At 45.6% G+C, this 17,070-nt stretch overlaps 1 protein-coding gene across 2 annotated transcripts in view; it reads left to right on the top strand.

The window, feature by feature from the left end:
* Positions 1–267: 267 nt before the first annotated feature.
* Positions 268–17,070, top strand: part of UBE2K (ubiquitin conjugating enzyme E2 K) — a 49,105-nt gene continuing 32,302 nt past the window's right edge. Inside the window, exon 1 of one of the 2 annotated variants that reach the window (XM_076336120.1) lies at positions 268–890. In XM_076336120.1, the coding sequence (XP_076192235.1) occupies positions 828–890 (63 nt within the window). In that variant the 5' untranslated portion in view covers positions 268–827. The remainder of the gene's footprint in view (positions 891–17,070) is intronic. The other variant, XM_076336119.1, reaches the window with a different exon arrangement.

A 17,070-nucleotide genomic window follows, 5' to 3' on the forward strand; every position in this document is an offset into this window, starting at 1 on the left:
GCAGATGCTCAAGGCACGTGACCCCCCCCGTGGTTATTTTTGCTCAGGGACTTCACCAGAAGACATGTCAGCTGCTCCTTGAGCCAGCTGTTTCCTCAGGGACACCTCAGACTTCTCCTCTGCTACCTCGGACCCCCCGCCCAGCCCGGCCCGGCCCGGCCCGACCCAGCCCAGCGCAGCCAAGCCCAGCCCAGCTGCCGGCTCAGCCCTCCGACGGCACTCCTTCACCCCCTTCCCCGGCCCTGTGCCTCAAGGCTCCCCCCTGCTGCGCCTTGAGGGTACAAGGCCGGGCCGGGATGGCCGCGCTGCCCGCGGCGGGAGCCATGACAACACAACCGCCTTAACTCTGCCCCGGGGCCCGCCAGCGGCGGGGGGCGGTGGCAGGGCTCTGCCTGCACACGTTTCTCCTCACGCTCTCGCCAGGCGCCGCTGGGAACCGGCCCGGCCCATGACACGGCGAGCGGCGGCAGGCAGGCAGGCAGGCAGGCGTCTCCCGGGGCGGGCGGCGAGCGGCGCGAAACCTCCGCACCTCCTCAGGAGGCAGCGGTATCCTTCCCTCGGGGGCAGCGGAGAGGAGGAGGCCGAGAGCGCATGCCGCTGCCCCCGCCGGCCAGCACTCGACCCCCACCGTCGGGGAGCCCCGGTGCCCGCTCCGCTCCGCGCACACGGCGGCCCCTCCTGAGCGGCGGCGGCAGAGCCCGCTGCCCTAGCGCGCATGCTCGGCACGGGCGCCATTTTGGTGGGGCCGGGAGTTATTTAGCGAGAGAGGCGGCGGAGCTCGCTGGGCCCGGCTCGGAGGCAGCGGCGAGTGGGTGCTCGCTGCGGAGATGGCTAACATCGCGGTGCAGAGGATCAAGCGGGAGTTCAAGGAGGTGCTGAAGAGCGAGGAGGTCAGAGCCTCTCCCCTCTCCCCCTAGCGTGCCGCCGCCACCCTTCTCCGGTGTGTCTGTCTGTGAGTGTGGGCAGCGGGGGAAGGTGCGGGCTCCCCGCCGGCCTGCGCGGGGACCCCGCTTCCCCCTCGGCCCCACCTCCCCGCGCTGGGGGTGGGCCCGTCCCATGGCCTCGGGGAGGGGAATGGCGATTCTCGGGGAGACGGGACCCGCCAGCCGCCGGGAGCGGGGAGGAGGGGGCCGCGGAGCCCCTCCCCCAGCGGGCAGCGGGAGCCGCCGGCGGCCCGAGGGGGAGCGGGGCCGGCGGGCCGGGCCCAGGAAGTGCGGCGGCGGGGGGCGCGGCCCGAAGAGGCCCCCGGTGAGGGTCCCCGCCGCCCGCGGCGGGCGGCTGATGGCCGGGAGCGCGCTGCCAGGCCGGAGGCTGCGGGGTGGGGTGGGGCCTGCCCGGCGCCGGGCGCCCCCGGCCCGCGCCCTCCCGCGTCCCTCCGCACGCGCGTGAGTGCCGCCGCCCGCGCGCGGCCAGGCCCACGCGCCTCTCTGCCGGGGAGAGGCTCCTTCGTGGGGGCCAGGAGGTGATGAAGCGAATTGGTGAGGCTGAGATGGGGGGTACGTGATCTCACATCCCCTTTAGCTCGTCCCTCCGGTCAGCCAGTGCCTGAGGCTGCAGAGTGTGGTTTTTATTTTTTTTTTAAAGGGTTGCAAGTAAATCCCTATTTATTTAGGTTACTTTAATACAGAACTTCCTTTATTCCACTACAGGCTTACTCACCTTCAGGTGGATGCTTTTAAAGCCTCACTCATTTCAATCATGTTACCTCATTTCCCGAACAGTATGTTTTGAGGTATGTGGCGGTCAGTAGGAGAAGCTGACTACTTTCAGGGGGACGTTAAAGAAGTTCTGATCAGTTTAGGGGAATAGGTAGCAGCGTTTGCAGGGTTGTATCAGTACAGCTTTTGCTGTGTCTGTAGCTGAGTTGGTGGACGTCAGCCAGATAGGTTTTAATGGTTGTGTCGTCATTGTCGTCCTACTTGGGATGATGTTGCAGGTTAGATGCTTGTGAAATATTAATGTGACTATGTAACTCTTAAAGCGGGTGTTTTAGAAATCTGGACATATTCACAGAGGAAAAATCGAGAGGATAATTTTTGAAAGATACTAATGACTTAAGGAAAACGTGTTTAGGGTAGCAGTAGTTGATGTGGTTTTAAATTGTGTGCTAACAGCATTGTTGCTATGCAGCTTGAACTAGCCCCTAGAAAAATGTAAGGGCCTTGTTTTACAGCTGCCTTCAGAGCCCAGGCTGATTTTGCCAAGCTGTTGCACAGCGAATACAGAATTGCATGTAAACTAAGAGAAATTTCTAGGTGGATACCTTTATACCAAAGCTAGAAAATCTAGACCTTGTACCCCATATAAAGAGCTGATATTGTGGGAACGAAGAAGTCTTTATTTGAAAGTGCTGTCTAAAGGCTTCAAGACCCTTTCCCTTTGCTTTATGTAGAAAAAAAGAAACCTTAACTTACATAGGTTTTGGGGGAGATCCATGCTAAATTTTCTTACTGTAAAGGCTGGATCTAGTGAGCACATTTTTCACTGTTCCTGTTTGTTTAGTCTATGCATTGAAGGGCTCAGTACAGAATGTTGGAAATAAATAATATTATGAAATAGCTTTAAGCTGCCTAAAGCTTCCCAGAAATAAGACTGCAATTCTTATGAAATGAAAATTAATGGAATTTTAAAATTACAATACAGAAAAGTTTGATATTTCTTCTTTTTCCTGCCATTAGCAAGCTACGTATGAGTGTTACACTGATATAGCTGTATGTATAAAATTGCTGTTTACAGAATATACTAACTCCCCTGTCTTGAATGCAAAATTTCAGCATTACTTAATGGTTGTCTAAGTTGCAAAGTTTTTTGTGAATGTTTGTACATTCAAAGGCAGTCAAACTATGGTGTCAGTACCACTGAGCATGAAAACATATGGAGTGAGATGGTGAATGGAGGTATAACTAAATACTACAAATCACAGAGAAAAAAAAAAAGGTTTTTTTCTATGTGGTTTGTGTACTAAAATGATTATTAAACCTTGTTCCTTTAAAAAAAAAAAGAAAAACTTTTTTTCATGAATGGTGATGCTAGATTTGTTATTTAGAAGTTTTAAGTCCCTCTCTGAAGGCAAAGTGGGTCACTTTATCTGCATTTAAATTATTCTTGATTTGATACTTTGAGCTACACCTGAATATGAAGAGCAGCCCCCCTGTTTCCTTGCAGATTCAGTAAGAGTACAAATGCCTGAAGGAGAGGGCAGGCACACTTGGAAAAAGTACATAGGAGGTTTGTTCTCTGTCTTCTAGTACTCACCTTTGGGCTGAAATAGAGTGGTGGAACCAGAAATGTTTTTAAAAGGGAGCAGCTGGATGGCAGTTAATTCCTTCTGCATTTGAAGTATGTTAATGATGTATGGATCCTTGGACAAGAAGGATGCTATGGATCCTTACTAGTCATGACTAAATATACTTTTGATATTACTTAGTGCTTCCTATTTCCTTGACTTAAGTGGCATTTCTGGGAAATCACTAAAATGTGAATTTTAGACTATCTTGCTCTCTGGTTTACAGATAAGAGATGAAGGATTCTTAATTCTTTGAAGTTGAGTCTGGGGCTTCTTGCATATTTTGAAAAAGCATTTGAAGTCTTTTCACACTTGAGCAACAGAAGTGTTTTTGCTCTGCTTGCTTTATTATTTCTAGTTTTATTATAGGGCCTACACATTAACTTAAGTGGGATATTGTGTGTTTGAGAGGTCCATGTAACTTTGCATCTTTAATATTTGAATTAAATACATGAAACTAACAACAATTTCTTCATCAGGAGTGCTCTCCAAAGTATGATTTAAATAAAACTTTTTGCCTTTGTGTGTGGAAAAAGCTTTAAAATTCTAAGGTAGATGAGGTACTGCATCTTTAACAAAGATGAAGCTGTTAAGTTAGTCTAGGTAGTAACTTGACTGGTTAAATATGTGTTAAGGGTACTGTACTATGGTTGTATTAAAATTCTAAAATGAGTAAGCAGTACATTAAATCAGATCATACTCCAAATCCTAGTCTAGGCAAGGCATCAGTTGCTCAACTTTATCTCTTTTCTTGTTCTGTCATTTCACTAATCTGTTATCTTGTTGGTTTTAGGGGCTGAAATTCTAAAGCTGCAAAACACATTTTGGACAAAAGTATGAAGCTGCAGCATGATGGAGAAACCAATAAATAGGTGGAGGGAGAATAGTATCCCACTGTTGATAAGTGAGAGAAGGCTTTTGTGAAGGTTAGCTGGTATTATTTCAGAATAGCGTTACCGGAATGCTGCAGCGGGTAGCCAAATCCTTACCTGCTCTCTATTTGTAAGCAGCTATCTTATGAGAGGAAAAATCTGTCTGGCATTTAACAATGAATAGAAACATGTTGAAAAATCTTGTGGTCACTTAAAGGCTGATGCTGAGCAGTGGTTGTGGTTCATCAGGTATGTTAAACAATGTGTGACTTGTTTTCATATTTTAATAGAGCATTGGTGTTACGCTTTAAAGAAATTATATTATGCTAGCATTGAAGGATTCAACGTTTAATTGGCCATCCAGTTTCTTTTATCATGTAGAAATGTAAGGTGTTTTCTGGCCATCTGTAAGTCAGAGGCTAGTAGATACCTTATAGTGAAACCACTACTCTGGTACTGAAGGTAAAACATTGGGAAACATAGCTTCTTCCTAGCAAGAAGAGAGTTGCTGGTATCTCTACCACAAAATGTTCTTCTCTTAGGAATATCAAGAGGGAGGGGTTTATCTGCATGGGAGGTAAACCCAGATAGAGCTGAGAATAAATTAAACTCAACTGCAGTTATGGAATATGAATATCTGCATGAGCAGATATCTGAAGTAGCACTTAAAACTTGTAACTTGCTTGAATCCAAAATAGCATTCAAGCTGACATAGTAGGTTCATGGCAAAGTTTGTAGTACTTCATTTCCAAGAAGGAAGTGGGTATTTGTTTTGGAGTCTGCGATGTGTTTTTGTGATTTACAGGAGAAAGGGAGAAGGGACGAGTAACAGTAGTCTGCCACACCATGTCCCTTCTTAGGCTTTTAGAGTTCTAGTGAGTAGCTCTCATGTTTGCTTTTATCATTGCCTTTAGTGGTCTTGTGATTTGTGTCAGTTCATAGTAAGATGCTAAGTGGCATCTCTGAAATTTTCTTACTGTTTGGAAAAGCCATAAGCATGTAATCTTCAGGCTCAGAAAAACTTCATTACTTTGTTTATATTTGGGCAGTCTTGGGTGCTAGAAGTTGAATTCACTAAGATGGAAACTTTCAGTAGTAATTGTGCTTTGGTGTTACTAGAAGGGCCTGTTGGAAATTGTGGATGCTTGTTTTTCTTCCCATTTATCATGTAGAACCAATGCAGATATATAAGAATGAGATGTCTTCTATTATGGCTCCTGAATCAGCAACAGATTTTTTTGAACAGTGTCCATTTTCTGCTAATACGTATGCTTAACTTTTGATTCATAAGAACAGTCTCATTGAAGTCAGTAGAGGTTTAGTGAGTGCAGTGGGACTGTTTGTGTGAATAAAGCTAGAGTGTGCCTAGTTAATTAAAAGGCGTAAAGTTAAAGGCGTAAAGATGAGAACTTTTAAACTGGCATTATTATATTGGTACCAATCTCTGTTCAGCCTCTCAGAAGGCTTGCATATGATAAACCAGTGGTGGTGGTGGGGTGTCAGTGCATTGGACCGTGGGGCTGCTACGCAAAGGGATCATAGCCAGCCTACTGTATGAGATTCAACAAGGCCAAGTGCCGGGTCCTGCACTTCGGCCACAACAACCCCATGCAACGCTACAGGCTTGGGGAAGAGTGGCTGGAAAGCTGCCCAGAGGAAAAGGACCTGGGGGTGCTGGTCGACAGCCGGCTGAACATGAGCCAGCAGTGTGCCCAGGTGGCCAAGAAGGCCAATGGCATCCTGGCCTGTATCAGAAATAGTGTGGCCAGCAGGACTAGGGAAGTGATCATGCCCCCGTACTTGGCACTGGTGAGGCTGCACCTCAAATACTGTGTTCAGTTTTGGGCCCCTCACTACAAGAAGGACGTTGAGGTGCTGGAGCGTGTCCAGAGAAGGGCAACGAGGCTGGTGAAGGGTCTAGAGCACAAGTCTTATGAGGAGCGGCTGAGGGAACTGGGGTTGTTTAGCCTGGAGAAGAGGAGGCTCAGGGGAGACCTTATGGTGCTCTACAACTACCTGAAAGGAGGTTGTAGCGAGGTGAGTGTTGGTCTCTTCTCCCAAGTAACTAGTGATAGAATGAGAGGAAATGGCGTCAAGTTGCACCAGGGGAGGTTTAGATTGGACATGAGGAAAAATTTCTTTACTGAAAGAGTGGTTAAACGTTGGAACAGGCTGCCCAGGGAAGTGGGTTGAGTCACCATCCCTGGAGGTATTTAAAAGATGAGTAGATGAGGCGCTTAGGGACATGGTTTAGTGGGCATGGTGGTGTTGGGTTGATGGTTGGACTCGATTATCTTAGAGGTCTTTTCCAACCTTAATGATTCTATGATTCTACTGGCTGGAGAAATGAAGGGGCTGACAGGAGCCTTTTGAAGCTCAACAGAGGTAGGTACCAAGTCCTGCACCTGGGAGGAAATAACACCATGCATCAGTACATACAGACTTGAGACTGACTGGAAACAAAGCAGGCTAGCAGAAAAAGACCTGTATGACCTAGTGGAGAGCAAGTTGAACATGATTCAGCAGTGCTCTTGTGGCAAAGAAGCCCAACCACATACTGGGTTGCATTAGCAAGAATGTAGTCAGTGGGTTGCGAGAAGTGGTTCTTAGCCTCTATTCCATGCTTATGAGACCATATCTCATGTACTGTGTCCAGTTTTGGGCTTTCCAGTGTAGGACATTGGTATACTGGAGTGAGCCCAGCAGAACACCATCAAGGTGGTTAAGGGACTGGAGCACATGATGTGTGAGGAGAGGGTGAGAGAACTGATGCTGTTGAGAGAACTGTTTGAAGAGGCATCTTCCTGTCATCCACAAATACCTAATGAGAGGCTCTGGAGAAGAGTCAGACTTGTCTCAGAAGTGCACAGGGATAGGATGAGAGGCAACAGACACAAGCTGGAACATGGGAAATTCTGACTAGACACTGGGGAAAAAAAATTGCCAAAAAAGAATTTTGTCTACTGTGTATTTCAAGCCATGCCTACGACTTTAGGCAAGACGAGGTTTAGACCTGTTTCCTATAATTATATAAAAAGGATACTGAAATGCCATTACTGTGCATCTTTGGTTTTCTTAATTCCACCTATGGCGTGTTTGGTTATATCTTCCAGTTTGTACTGGAAAATAATGCAGAATGGATCTGTAGATCTTTGCCTTCAAACGAGTTTGTCCATAAGTCACTTTTGTTAACTTGCCCTGGTTTCGGCTTGGATAGAGTTAATTTCCTTCCTAGTAGCTGGTACAGTGCTGTGTTTTGGATTTAGTGTGAGAATAATGTTGATAACACACCGATGTTTTAGTTATTGCTAAGTAGTACTTACACTAGTCAAGGACTTTCCAGCTTCTCATGCCCTGCCAGTGAGAAGCTGGGAGGGGGCACAGCCAGGACAGCTGACCCAAACTGGCCAAAGGGATATTCCATACCATATGATGTCATGCTCAGTATATAAACTGGGGGGAGTTGGCCGGGGCTGGTGACCGCTGCTCGGGAACTGGCTGGGCATCAGTTGGCGGGTGGTGAGCAACTGCATTGTGCATCACTTAATTTGTATATTCTTTTATCGTCGTTGTTGTTATTATTTTCCCTTCCTTTTCTGTCCTATTAAACTGTCTTTATCTCAACCCACAAATTTTACTTTTTCTTTTTTTCCCCTGATTCTCTCCCCCATCCCACTGTGGGGAGGGGTGTGAGCAAATGGCTGTGTGGTGTTCAGCTGCCTGCCAGGTTAAACCATGACAGTCCTTTTTGGTGCCCAACGTGTGGGGCTTGAAGGGTTGAGATAATGACAGATCTGACCAGAGCGTGTTAAGGCAAATTTGTTATAAGCGTTCATTACACTGGTTAATAGTTACTCATCACAATGTTAATTTATTTGCTCTCAGAGTTGTGCTTGTTCTCAGACTTGTGTGATGTAACACCTTATTGCAGTATATGTTTCCTGTTCTGCTGTTTATCATCTCAGGGGGCTGGATTAAGGTTGTCATCTTGCTGTACTGTGTAACACTGGCTTATGATAAAATTACTGGTCGTGAGACTAAGCTGGTAAATATTTGTACTCAGCATTGCTGTCATCTCCATGCTTCAGGAACCATCTCTTGGAAACTATTAGTAATTACACTCTTTACCTTTTCTCCTTGGAGAACCAATTTATGGGGGAGACAAGGGGGGACGCTTTCCTCTGCTCCTTCACCTTCCCCTTCTCCTCCAGGCTACTTACAATAGCTCTTGAGAATTTTGGATATTCTTGGGATGTTCAGACTGGCATGTGCCTATTGCTGTGTCTCCTGAATGTGTTTCAGGTCTTATTTAAGATTAAACAACAATTTAAGAATACCACCTGGAGATCTGCCCTGAGGCTGGATAGTTATGAGTGGCAGGGTGTGTGGGTTAGTATGAGCAACTACCTAGGACAGTGGGCTCCTCCAATGTTTTGGAACTTCACCCCTGAACAACTGCAGAATCCTGAAAATTGAGTGAAGTATTTGGAAAAAGTATGCTGTCACCCTGGCAATTCCAGAGAGACACAAATCGCTGCACCGTCCTGGGGCCTGGCCCATGCCTACCGAGCCCTATTCAACACTGTTCAGTACCCTCAAGGAGGAGAAGAGAAAGTCTCTGGATCTGATGACAAAATGACAGGCCCTGCAGCTACTCCAGCCCTGGTGACAGGCATGGCAACTGAACCAGAGAACCAATTCGTGCTGGTGTCAGTTGCCCCTATACACAGGAAGAAATGTTAGATGTGAAAGTCAGCTTGTTTAGTAAAGGAAGAAACTCCTACTAAGAAGGGGAAGGAGGAAGGAGTGGATGAGGCAGGCTACTCTGAACCAGGGCCATCATGAGAAGAGGAGGAGGAAGAGGCAGAACCTGTAAATGAGATGGTAACCACCTGACCCCTATTCCTGAGTGAGCTGCAAAAAGATTTCAGCTGTCATTCAGGCAAGTAGATTGTCACCTGGCTGCTCCGATGCTGGGATAATGGGGCCAGTAGCCTGGAGTTAGAGGGTAGGGAAGCCAAGCAGCTGGGATCCCTTTCTAGGGAAGGGGGCATTGACAAAGCAATTGGAAAAGGGGCACAAGCCCACAGCCTCTTGGTACCTTGGGTATACCTTGAAGGTATCCCTTCAAGGAAGATGTTATATGTCATCCAGGCAAGTGGACCACCATGGAGAGGGGTATCCAGTACTTGAGGGAATTAGCCGTGCTGGAGGTGATTTATGATGACCTGGACAATGAGCAGTTATCCAAAGATCCAGATGAAGTCAGGTGCATGCAACCCATGTGGCGGAAGTTTGTATGGAGCACACCATCATCATATGCCAACTCATTGGCAATACTGACCTGGAAAGTTGAAGAGGGACCAGCGGTGGATGAATTGGCTGGCTAACTCCAGGAATATGAAGGAAGTATCTCTTCCTCTGTTGCCTCGACTGTGGAGAAACTGTCCCGGAAGGTCCAGCAACTCGAAGAGGATAGGTCCTGCTCTCCACCTGTATGGACCAGTATCTCAACTATTAGGAGTCAGTGTTCTGCTCAAGAGAGAGGATGTAGAGGGTACACACCACAGGTCACTCAGTGGTTTTACCTGTGTGACCACGGAGAGGACATGAGGAAGTGGGATGGAAAATCTGCCTCAGCCCTAGAGGCATGGGTATGTGAGTTGCAAGGAAAAACAATCACAAAAGGGGGTTCTACCAGGAAAATTGCTGCTCCAGTTTCCAGTGAGCAGTTCCCCAGACAGAGCAGAAGGGCTGATCTCACTTCTGATCTTAATGAAGAGACTTCTGACTCGTATTTACAAGAAGTGAGTAACGAATACTGTGATGAGGACTTAGAGGGGCCCTGTCTCCAGCCAGGTGGAGGAAAGGGACAACCGGGTTTACTGGACTGTGTGGATTTGATGGCCTGGCACATCAGACCCACAGGAGTATAAGGCTCTAATAGACACCGGTGCACTGTGTACCCTAATGCCATCCAGCTATATAGGGACAGAACCCATCTGTATTTCTGGAGTGACGGGGGAGATCCCGACAGCTAACTATTGGAAGCTGAGGTGAGCCTAACTGGGAATGAGTGGCAAAAGCCCCCCATTGTGACTGGCCCAGAGGCTCCGTGCATCCTTGTCATAGACTACCTCAGGAGAGGGTATTTCAAGGACCCAAAAGGGTACTGGTGGGCTTTTGGTATAGCTGCCTTGGAGACGGAGGAAATTAAACAGCTGTCCACCTTGCCTGGTCTCTTGGAGGACCCCTCTGTTGTGAGGTTGCTGAGGGTCAAAGACCAACAGGTGCCAATTGCTACCACAACGGTGCACTAGCGACGATATCGCACCAACTGAGACTCCCTGATTCCCATCTATAAGCCGATTCGTTGACCGGAGAGCCAAAGAGTGATCAGCAAGACTCGCTCACCCTTTAACAGTCCTATATGGCCAGTGCGAAAGCCTAATGGAGAGTGGAGGCTAACGTAGGCTATTGTAGCCTGAATGAAGTCAGGCTGCCGCTGAGCGCTGCTGTGCTGGACATGCTAGAACTCCAGTATGAACTGGAGTCAAAGGCAGCCAAGTGGTATGCCACAACTGATTATCGCTAATAATGTTTTTCTCATTCCCTTTGGCAGCAGAGTGCAGGCCACAGTTTGCTTTCACTTGGAGAGGCCTTCAGTACACCTGGAACCGAGTGCCCCAGGGGTGGAAACACAGCCCCACCATTTGCTGTGGACTGATCCTGACTACACTGGAACAGGGTGAAGCTCTGAACACCTGCAATACATTGATGACATCATCATATGGGGCAACACAGCAGAAGAAGTTTTTGAGAAAGGGAAGAAAATAGTCCAAACCCTTCTGAAAGCCAGTTTTGCCATAAAACAAAGTAAGGTCAAGGGACCTGCACAGGAAATCCAGTTTTTAGGAATCAAATGGCAAGATGGACATCATCAGACCCCAATGGATGTGATCAACAAAATAACAGCAATGGCTCCACCAACTAGTAAAAAGGAAACACAAGCTTTCTTAGGCGTCGTGGGTTTTTGGAGAATGCATATTCCAAATTACAGCCTGATTGTAAACCCTCTCTATCAAGTGACCCAGAAGAACAATTTCAAATGGGGTCCTGAGCAACGACAAGCCTTTGAACAAATTAAATGGGAGATAGTTCATGCAGTAGCCCTTGGGCCAGTCCGGGTAGGGCAAGATGTAAAAAATATGCTCTACACCACAGACGGGGAGAATGGCCCTACTTGGATCCTCTGGCAGAAAGCACCAGGGAGACTTGAGGTCGACCCCATGGGTTTTGGAGTCAGGGATACAGAGGATCCGAGGCCTGCTCTACTCCAACTGAAAAAGAGATAGTGGCAGTTTATGAAGGGGTTTGAGCTGCTTCAGAAGTGGTTGGTATTGAAGCACAGCTCCTCCTGGCACCCTGCCTGCCGGTGCTGGGCTGGATGTTCAGAAGGAGGGTCCCCTGTACACATCATGCAACTGATGCTACGTGGAGTAAGTGGGTCGCACTAATCGCACAATGGGCTTGAATAGGAAACCCCAATCGCCCAGGAATCTTGGAAGTGATCATGGATTGGCCAGAGGGCAAAGATTTCAGAATATCACCAGAGGAGGAGGTGACGTGTGCTGAAGAGGCCCCAATGTATAATAAACTGCCAGAAAATGAGAAGCAATATGCCCTGTTCACTGATGGGTCCTGTCGTCTTGTGGGAAAGCATCAGAGATAGAAGGCTGCTGTGTGGAGTCCTATAGGACAAGTTGCAGAAACTGCTGAAGGAGAAGGTGAATCGAGTCAGTTTGCAGAGGTGAAAGCCATCCAACCGGCCTTAGATATTGCTGAACAAGCAAAGTGGCCAGTGCTCTACCTCTATACTGACTCATGGATGGTGTCCAATGCCCTGTGGGGGTGGTTGCAGCAATGGAAACAGAGCAACTGGCAGCGCAGTGGCAAACCCATCTGGGCTGCTGCATTGTGGCAAGATATTGCTGCCCGGGTGGAGAACCTGGTTGTAAAAGTACATCATGTAGATGCTCATGTACCCAAGAGTCAGGCCACTGAAGAACATCAAAACAACCAGCAGGTGGATCAGGCTGCTAAGTTTGAAGTGGCTCAGGTGGATCCGGACTGGCAATGTAAGAGTGAATTACTTACAGCCCAATGGGCCCATGACACCTCACGCCATCAAGGAAGAGATGCAACACACAGTGACTGAGGGGTGGATTTGACCATGGACACCATTGCACAGGTTATCCATGAATGTGAAATATGCGCTGCAGTCAAGCAAGCCAAGTGGTTAAAGCCTCTCTGGTATGGAGGACGATGGCTGAAATATAAATATGGGGAGGCCTGGCAGATTGATTATATCACACTCCCACAAACCCGCCAAGGCAAGTGCCCTGTGCTTACAATGGTGGAAGCAACCACCAGATAGCTAGGAACGTATCCTCTGCCCCATGCCACTGCCTGGAACACTATCCTGGGCCTTGAAAAGCAAGTCTTAGGGTGACATGGCACCCCGGAAAGAATTGAGTCAGACAACGGGACTCATTTCCGAAACAACCTCATAGACACCTGGGCCAAAGAGCATGGCATTGACTGGGTGTATCACATCCCCTATCATGCACCAGCCTCCAGGAAAATCAAATGATACAATGGACTGTTAAAGACTACACTGAGAGCAATGGGTGCTGGGACGTTCAAACACTGGGACACACATTTAGGAAAAGCCAGCTGGTTAGTAAACACTAGGGGATCTGCCAATTGAGCTGGCCCTGCCCAAACAAAACTTTTACGTGCTGTGGCAGGGGATAAAGTCCCTGTAGTGCACATAAAAAAAAAAAAAAAAAAACGCTGCCTCAGGCAAAAGCAAACCCATCCGTGGGATTGCTTTTGCTCAAGGACCTGTGTGTACTTGTTGGGTAATGTGAAAGGATGGGGAAGTCTGATGTGTACCTCAAGGGGATTTGATTTTGGGTGAGAATAGCCAATTATTTGAATTGTATGATGTTAATTGTTACATAATACTGTATATCATCACTTCTATGGTGGCTGTATGCCATATCAACAGTATCACAGTAAGAATCACCCAGATTAATGAAGAATGAATTTTGATGAAACCAAGCAAAGTGCAGCGGTGATGGAACCAGAACTGGCTTCAGCATGTGACAATGCAACACCACACACCATCTCTCCTGCCCTGAAGGACTGTTAATGACAGATGGAGCCCAAAGTCATAGACTAAATGAACACAACAAACATTTTAGAGGAATGGCCCATAGACTAAGGGAATGATATCTGTGCATGTATATATATAAAAAGACAGGAAAGGTGGTGATTTAATTGGGATGTATTGGAAAGTGTGGGGACCTGGGCATGATGTAGATGGTATAGAATAAGGAGTGGATACTGTCCTGGTTTCGGCCGGGATAGAGTTAACTTTCTTCCTAGTAGCTGGTACAGTGCTGTGTTTTGGATTTAGTATGAGAATAACATTGATAACACACTGATGTTGTTGTTGCTAAGCAGTGCTTGCATTAGTCAAGGACTCTTCCTGTTTCTCACCCCACCAGCGAGTAGGCTGGAGGTGCACAAGAAGTTGGGAGGGGACACAGCTGGGACAGCTGACCCAAACTGGCCAAAGGGATATTCCATGCCGTATGATGTCATGCTCAGTATATAAACTGGGGGAAAAGTTGACTGGGGGCCCACTGTCTGGGAACTGGCTGGGCGTTGGTCAGAGCGTGGGCAGCAATTGCATTGTGCATCACTTGTTTTGTATATTCTTTTATCATCATTATTATTTTCCCTTCCTTTTCTGTTCTATTAAATTTTTATCTCAACCCACAAATTTTACCTTTTCTTTTTTGATTCTCTCCCCCCATCTCACTGTGGGGGGAGTGAGCAAACGGCTGTGTGGTATTTAGCTGCCTGCCAGGTTAAACCGTGACATAACTAAAGAATAGTAGGCTCAAAACAAAAAGCATTTACTAGGAAGTTTTAAGAAACCTGCTTATTATTCTCACTTCCAAGGTGATCTTTCTGAATTACTAGTTTACTTGTAGTTTTACACCTGTTTATCTGAACCATGTAGCTGTTTTTCAAGTTCTATGAATATAATACCATTGCACTTTTAAGATCAGTATTATGTAGATACTAATAAGCACTAGTATTATGAATATTACTTAAATCTGTGATTCAAAATACTTAACATAAAATCTTAGTGATCATTTGATCAAACCTATGAGTTGGCCAAGTATTGGTAGTGGGAATATTTGTGCAGGGAAGGCAAGATCTATTGCTCATTCCTGTGTTCAGTTAGTGGCATTTTTTCATGTTAACATGTATCCAGTTGAGTCCAGGTTTCTAGTGAATGGTCTACATATCAGCTGGCAGAATCCTAAAGATTTTGGGAGTAAGTGGAAAACAGAGAAAAAAAAAAACCCTTGGTCTCCATTGGAGTCAGGCTCACTTGGTTGTCTTTGGTAATCTCTTAAACTGAGGAAAGAGAGCAGTCACTGGTTGAAGGACTGGGTTAGTCAGTTTAGGATTAGGGGTTAGGCCGCAGCTACCAGATGGTACCCTCTGACCACAACTCTTCATGGACCTATGTGATAGTAAGAATTAGCCAATCCTTTAACCTTCCCAGTCTCCCATTCATTCTTCTGTGCTTGTTTCCAGGAGTTTGGCTTTAATAGGAAAGAAGTGTACGAGTCCCAAGGTTAGTTCACTTTACTTAGTATGAAATTTAAATAAAGGTAATGTTTTGGCATAGTAAACTTGTGTAACTATAAACCGCAAGAAAGTGCTGGTTAACAGTCCAATCCTGAGTTGTCTAATGGTCTTTCAGTTGCATTAAACTTGTTAAACTAGTGCAAGTACTTAGTGTAGTTCTTAAGTTATTCACCTGTTAAATGGTTTCTAGCTTGTTTCATAATCCTAGTAAGGATTGTTGTCATTACTATATTTCATCACTTTTACACTAATAAATGCTGCTGGTATTAAATTGAGAAAATGCTTTTGGTTAAACTTTATCATTAATATGCACACTATCTTTTTGTCTCTGACAAACTAGGTAAAACTTTGCTGCAATTTAGATAAGGAAAATAAGCATTTTAGTTCTTTTATGGCAAAGAGTGTGAATTTTGAGAAATAGTATTCTATAAGGCGCTCTAGGGACGTAGTCCACTTTTGCACTCCTGACTTATCTAGCATTTTCCCTTCAGATTGTATCAGTGTTAATACTTGTAATATTTGAATTGGCAGCACTTGAATGTGCTTGCCGTGAGTATTTCATAAAATAGTACCTGCGTAATAAATAAAGCACCTCTGTGAGCAGCAAAAAAAGCCTTGTTTGAGGACCAGATCTGTGTCTGTTATTGTAGCATGTTGTAACAGAATTGTACTAAGGCCATGGATTGCTCTTCTCTAGTCGTCACAGTGTCTGCATAGGACAGCAATGTTGTGAATATCCTTGGCTACAGAAGAAGCTTCATTCAGCACTTATGCTTTATTGGACACCATAAAACTCAGTCAGTCATACGGTATAACTCCAATTTGGCTATGCTTATGTCTAAGAGAGCTGCGCTCATACTGTGTATCATTCTTCTGTTGGAATGCTACTAGGGGCTATCCTGTCTACCTTTGTCTGTTGTCACAAGACATGTAGGAAACTAATTTGTATTCATTATTTCATAATTTCTATTCATTATTAGCCAGGAAGACCAACAGTTCATTGGGAAAGGAAAGACTAATGATTGTTTAAATCTAGTTACTTTAGAAAATCAAGATTTAAGGTGACATGCCTTCAGATTCTAAAATACGCTTGTACAGTGTTTTATGGAGGGGCAAAAACCCCCACAAATGCATTAGTCCATGTTTTACTTAAATAGGTAGTTTAGTTCAAGCCAAATTTATATCACTTTTTATTTTTAGCTGAAAGTGAACTGTGAGAAAGTCGTCTTAAGTTTTTGCTATGTTAGGATGTGTTTAAGTACAGGAGGCTATTGTGAAATAAGGTAGCATATATAAATGGAAATCATGGTAGCTGTGTTGTATTTGCTCCCTTTATGGAAACTCTTGGAGCCTTCATGGTGTTTAGTTAAGCCCTTCCACTTTGGACTAAGGATGTCCATATGGGAAGCTAGTACAGAAAAACTGTTCTGAGCTATTTCTGCAAGTCTTCAAGCTCTGGGACTGTGAGTGAATAAGCATAATCAATTTAAAATGAACTGAATCCTGTGATTCCTTTATATGTAGAATTAGTAGCAACCTAAGTAGGGTAGACTTGCAGAATTGACTGCAGAATCTGGTTTTGTGTGTTTATAGAATGACTAATTCAAAGTATGGTTCAAACTGATTATTAAAGCATGTTTTGTCTGCAGGGTTTTTCAGTTTTGCATCAAAGACAGAACTGTGCATAAAAAAGAATAAGGAAAATGCATCTTGCATGCCTGCAAAATTGCTTGTTCATTTAGGCTTTCCTGAACAGGGTTATCCAGAACAGGAGTCCCTTGCACTGTGCCCATTCTGATGTTGAGTATCTCAGTGGCACTCAGATTAGGTTTGGGCAACTCCTGCCCATGATTAATGCTCCTAGGTACTGTAAATATCTTGCATAGTTAGATATAGCTTATGACTGTGTAGGTGCCCTTACACCAGTATGGGAATGTAAGTATGCTGTTAATGTGCATAGCTTTACCAGTTTAACCACACTGTCCCTTAGTGAGACAAGCAATGATTGTATAACTGCGCTTAGGGCTGATGCCAGCATAGTTGTGTCAGTTACACCTCTGTGTGTCCGTGACTGACGCAATGGTTTTGTCAGAAATAGTTTAGACAGACACTAGAGCTAAAGTTTCAAAATTCTTTTAAGTTGTGCTAAGGCAGTGCTAAGAAGCAGTGTCATAT

Source organism: Aptenodytes patagonicus, chromosome 4 (assembly GCF_965638725.1).
Source record: "Aptenodytes patagonicus chromosome 4, bAptPat1.pri.cur, whole genome shotgun sequence".
Lineage (NCBI taxonomy): Eukaryota > Metazoa > Chordata > Aves > Sphenisciformes > Spheniscidae > Aptenodytes > Aptenodytes patagonicus.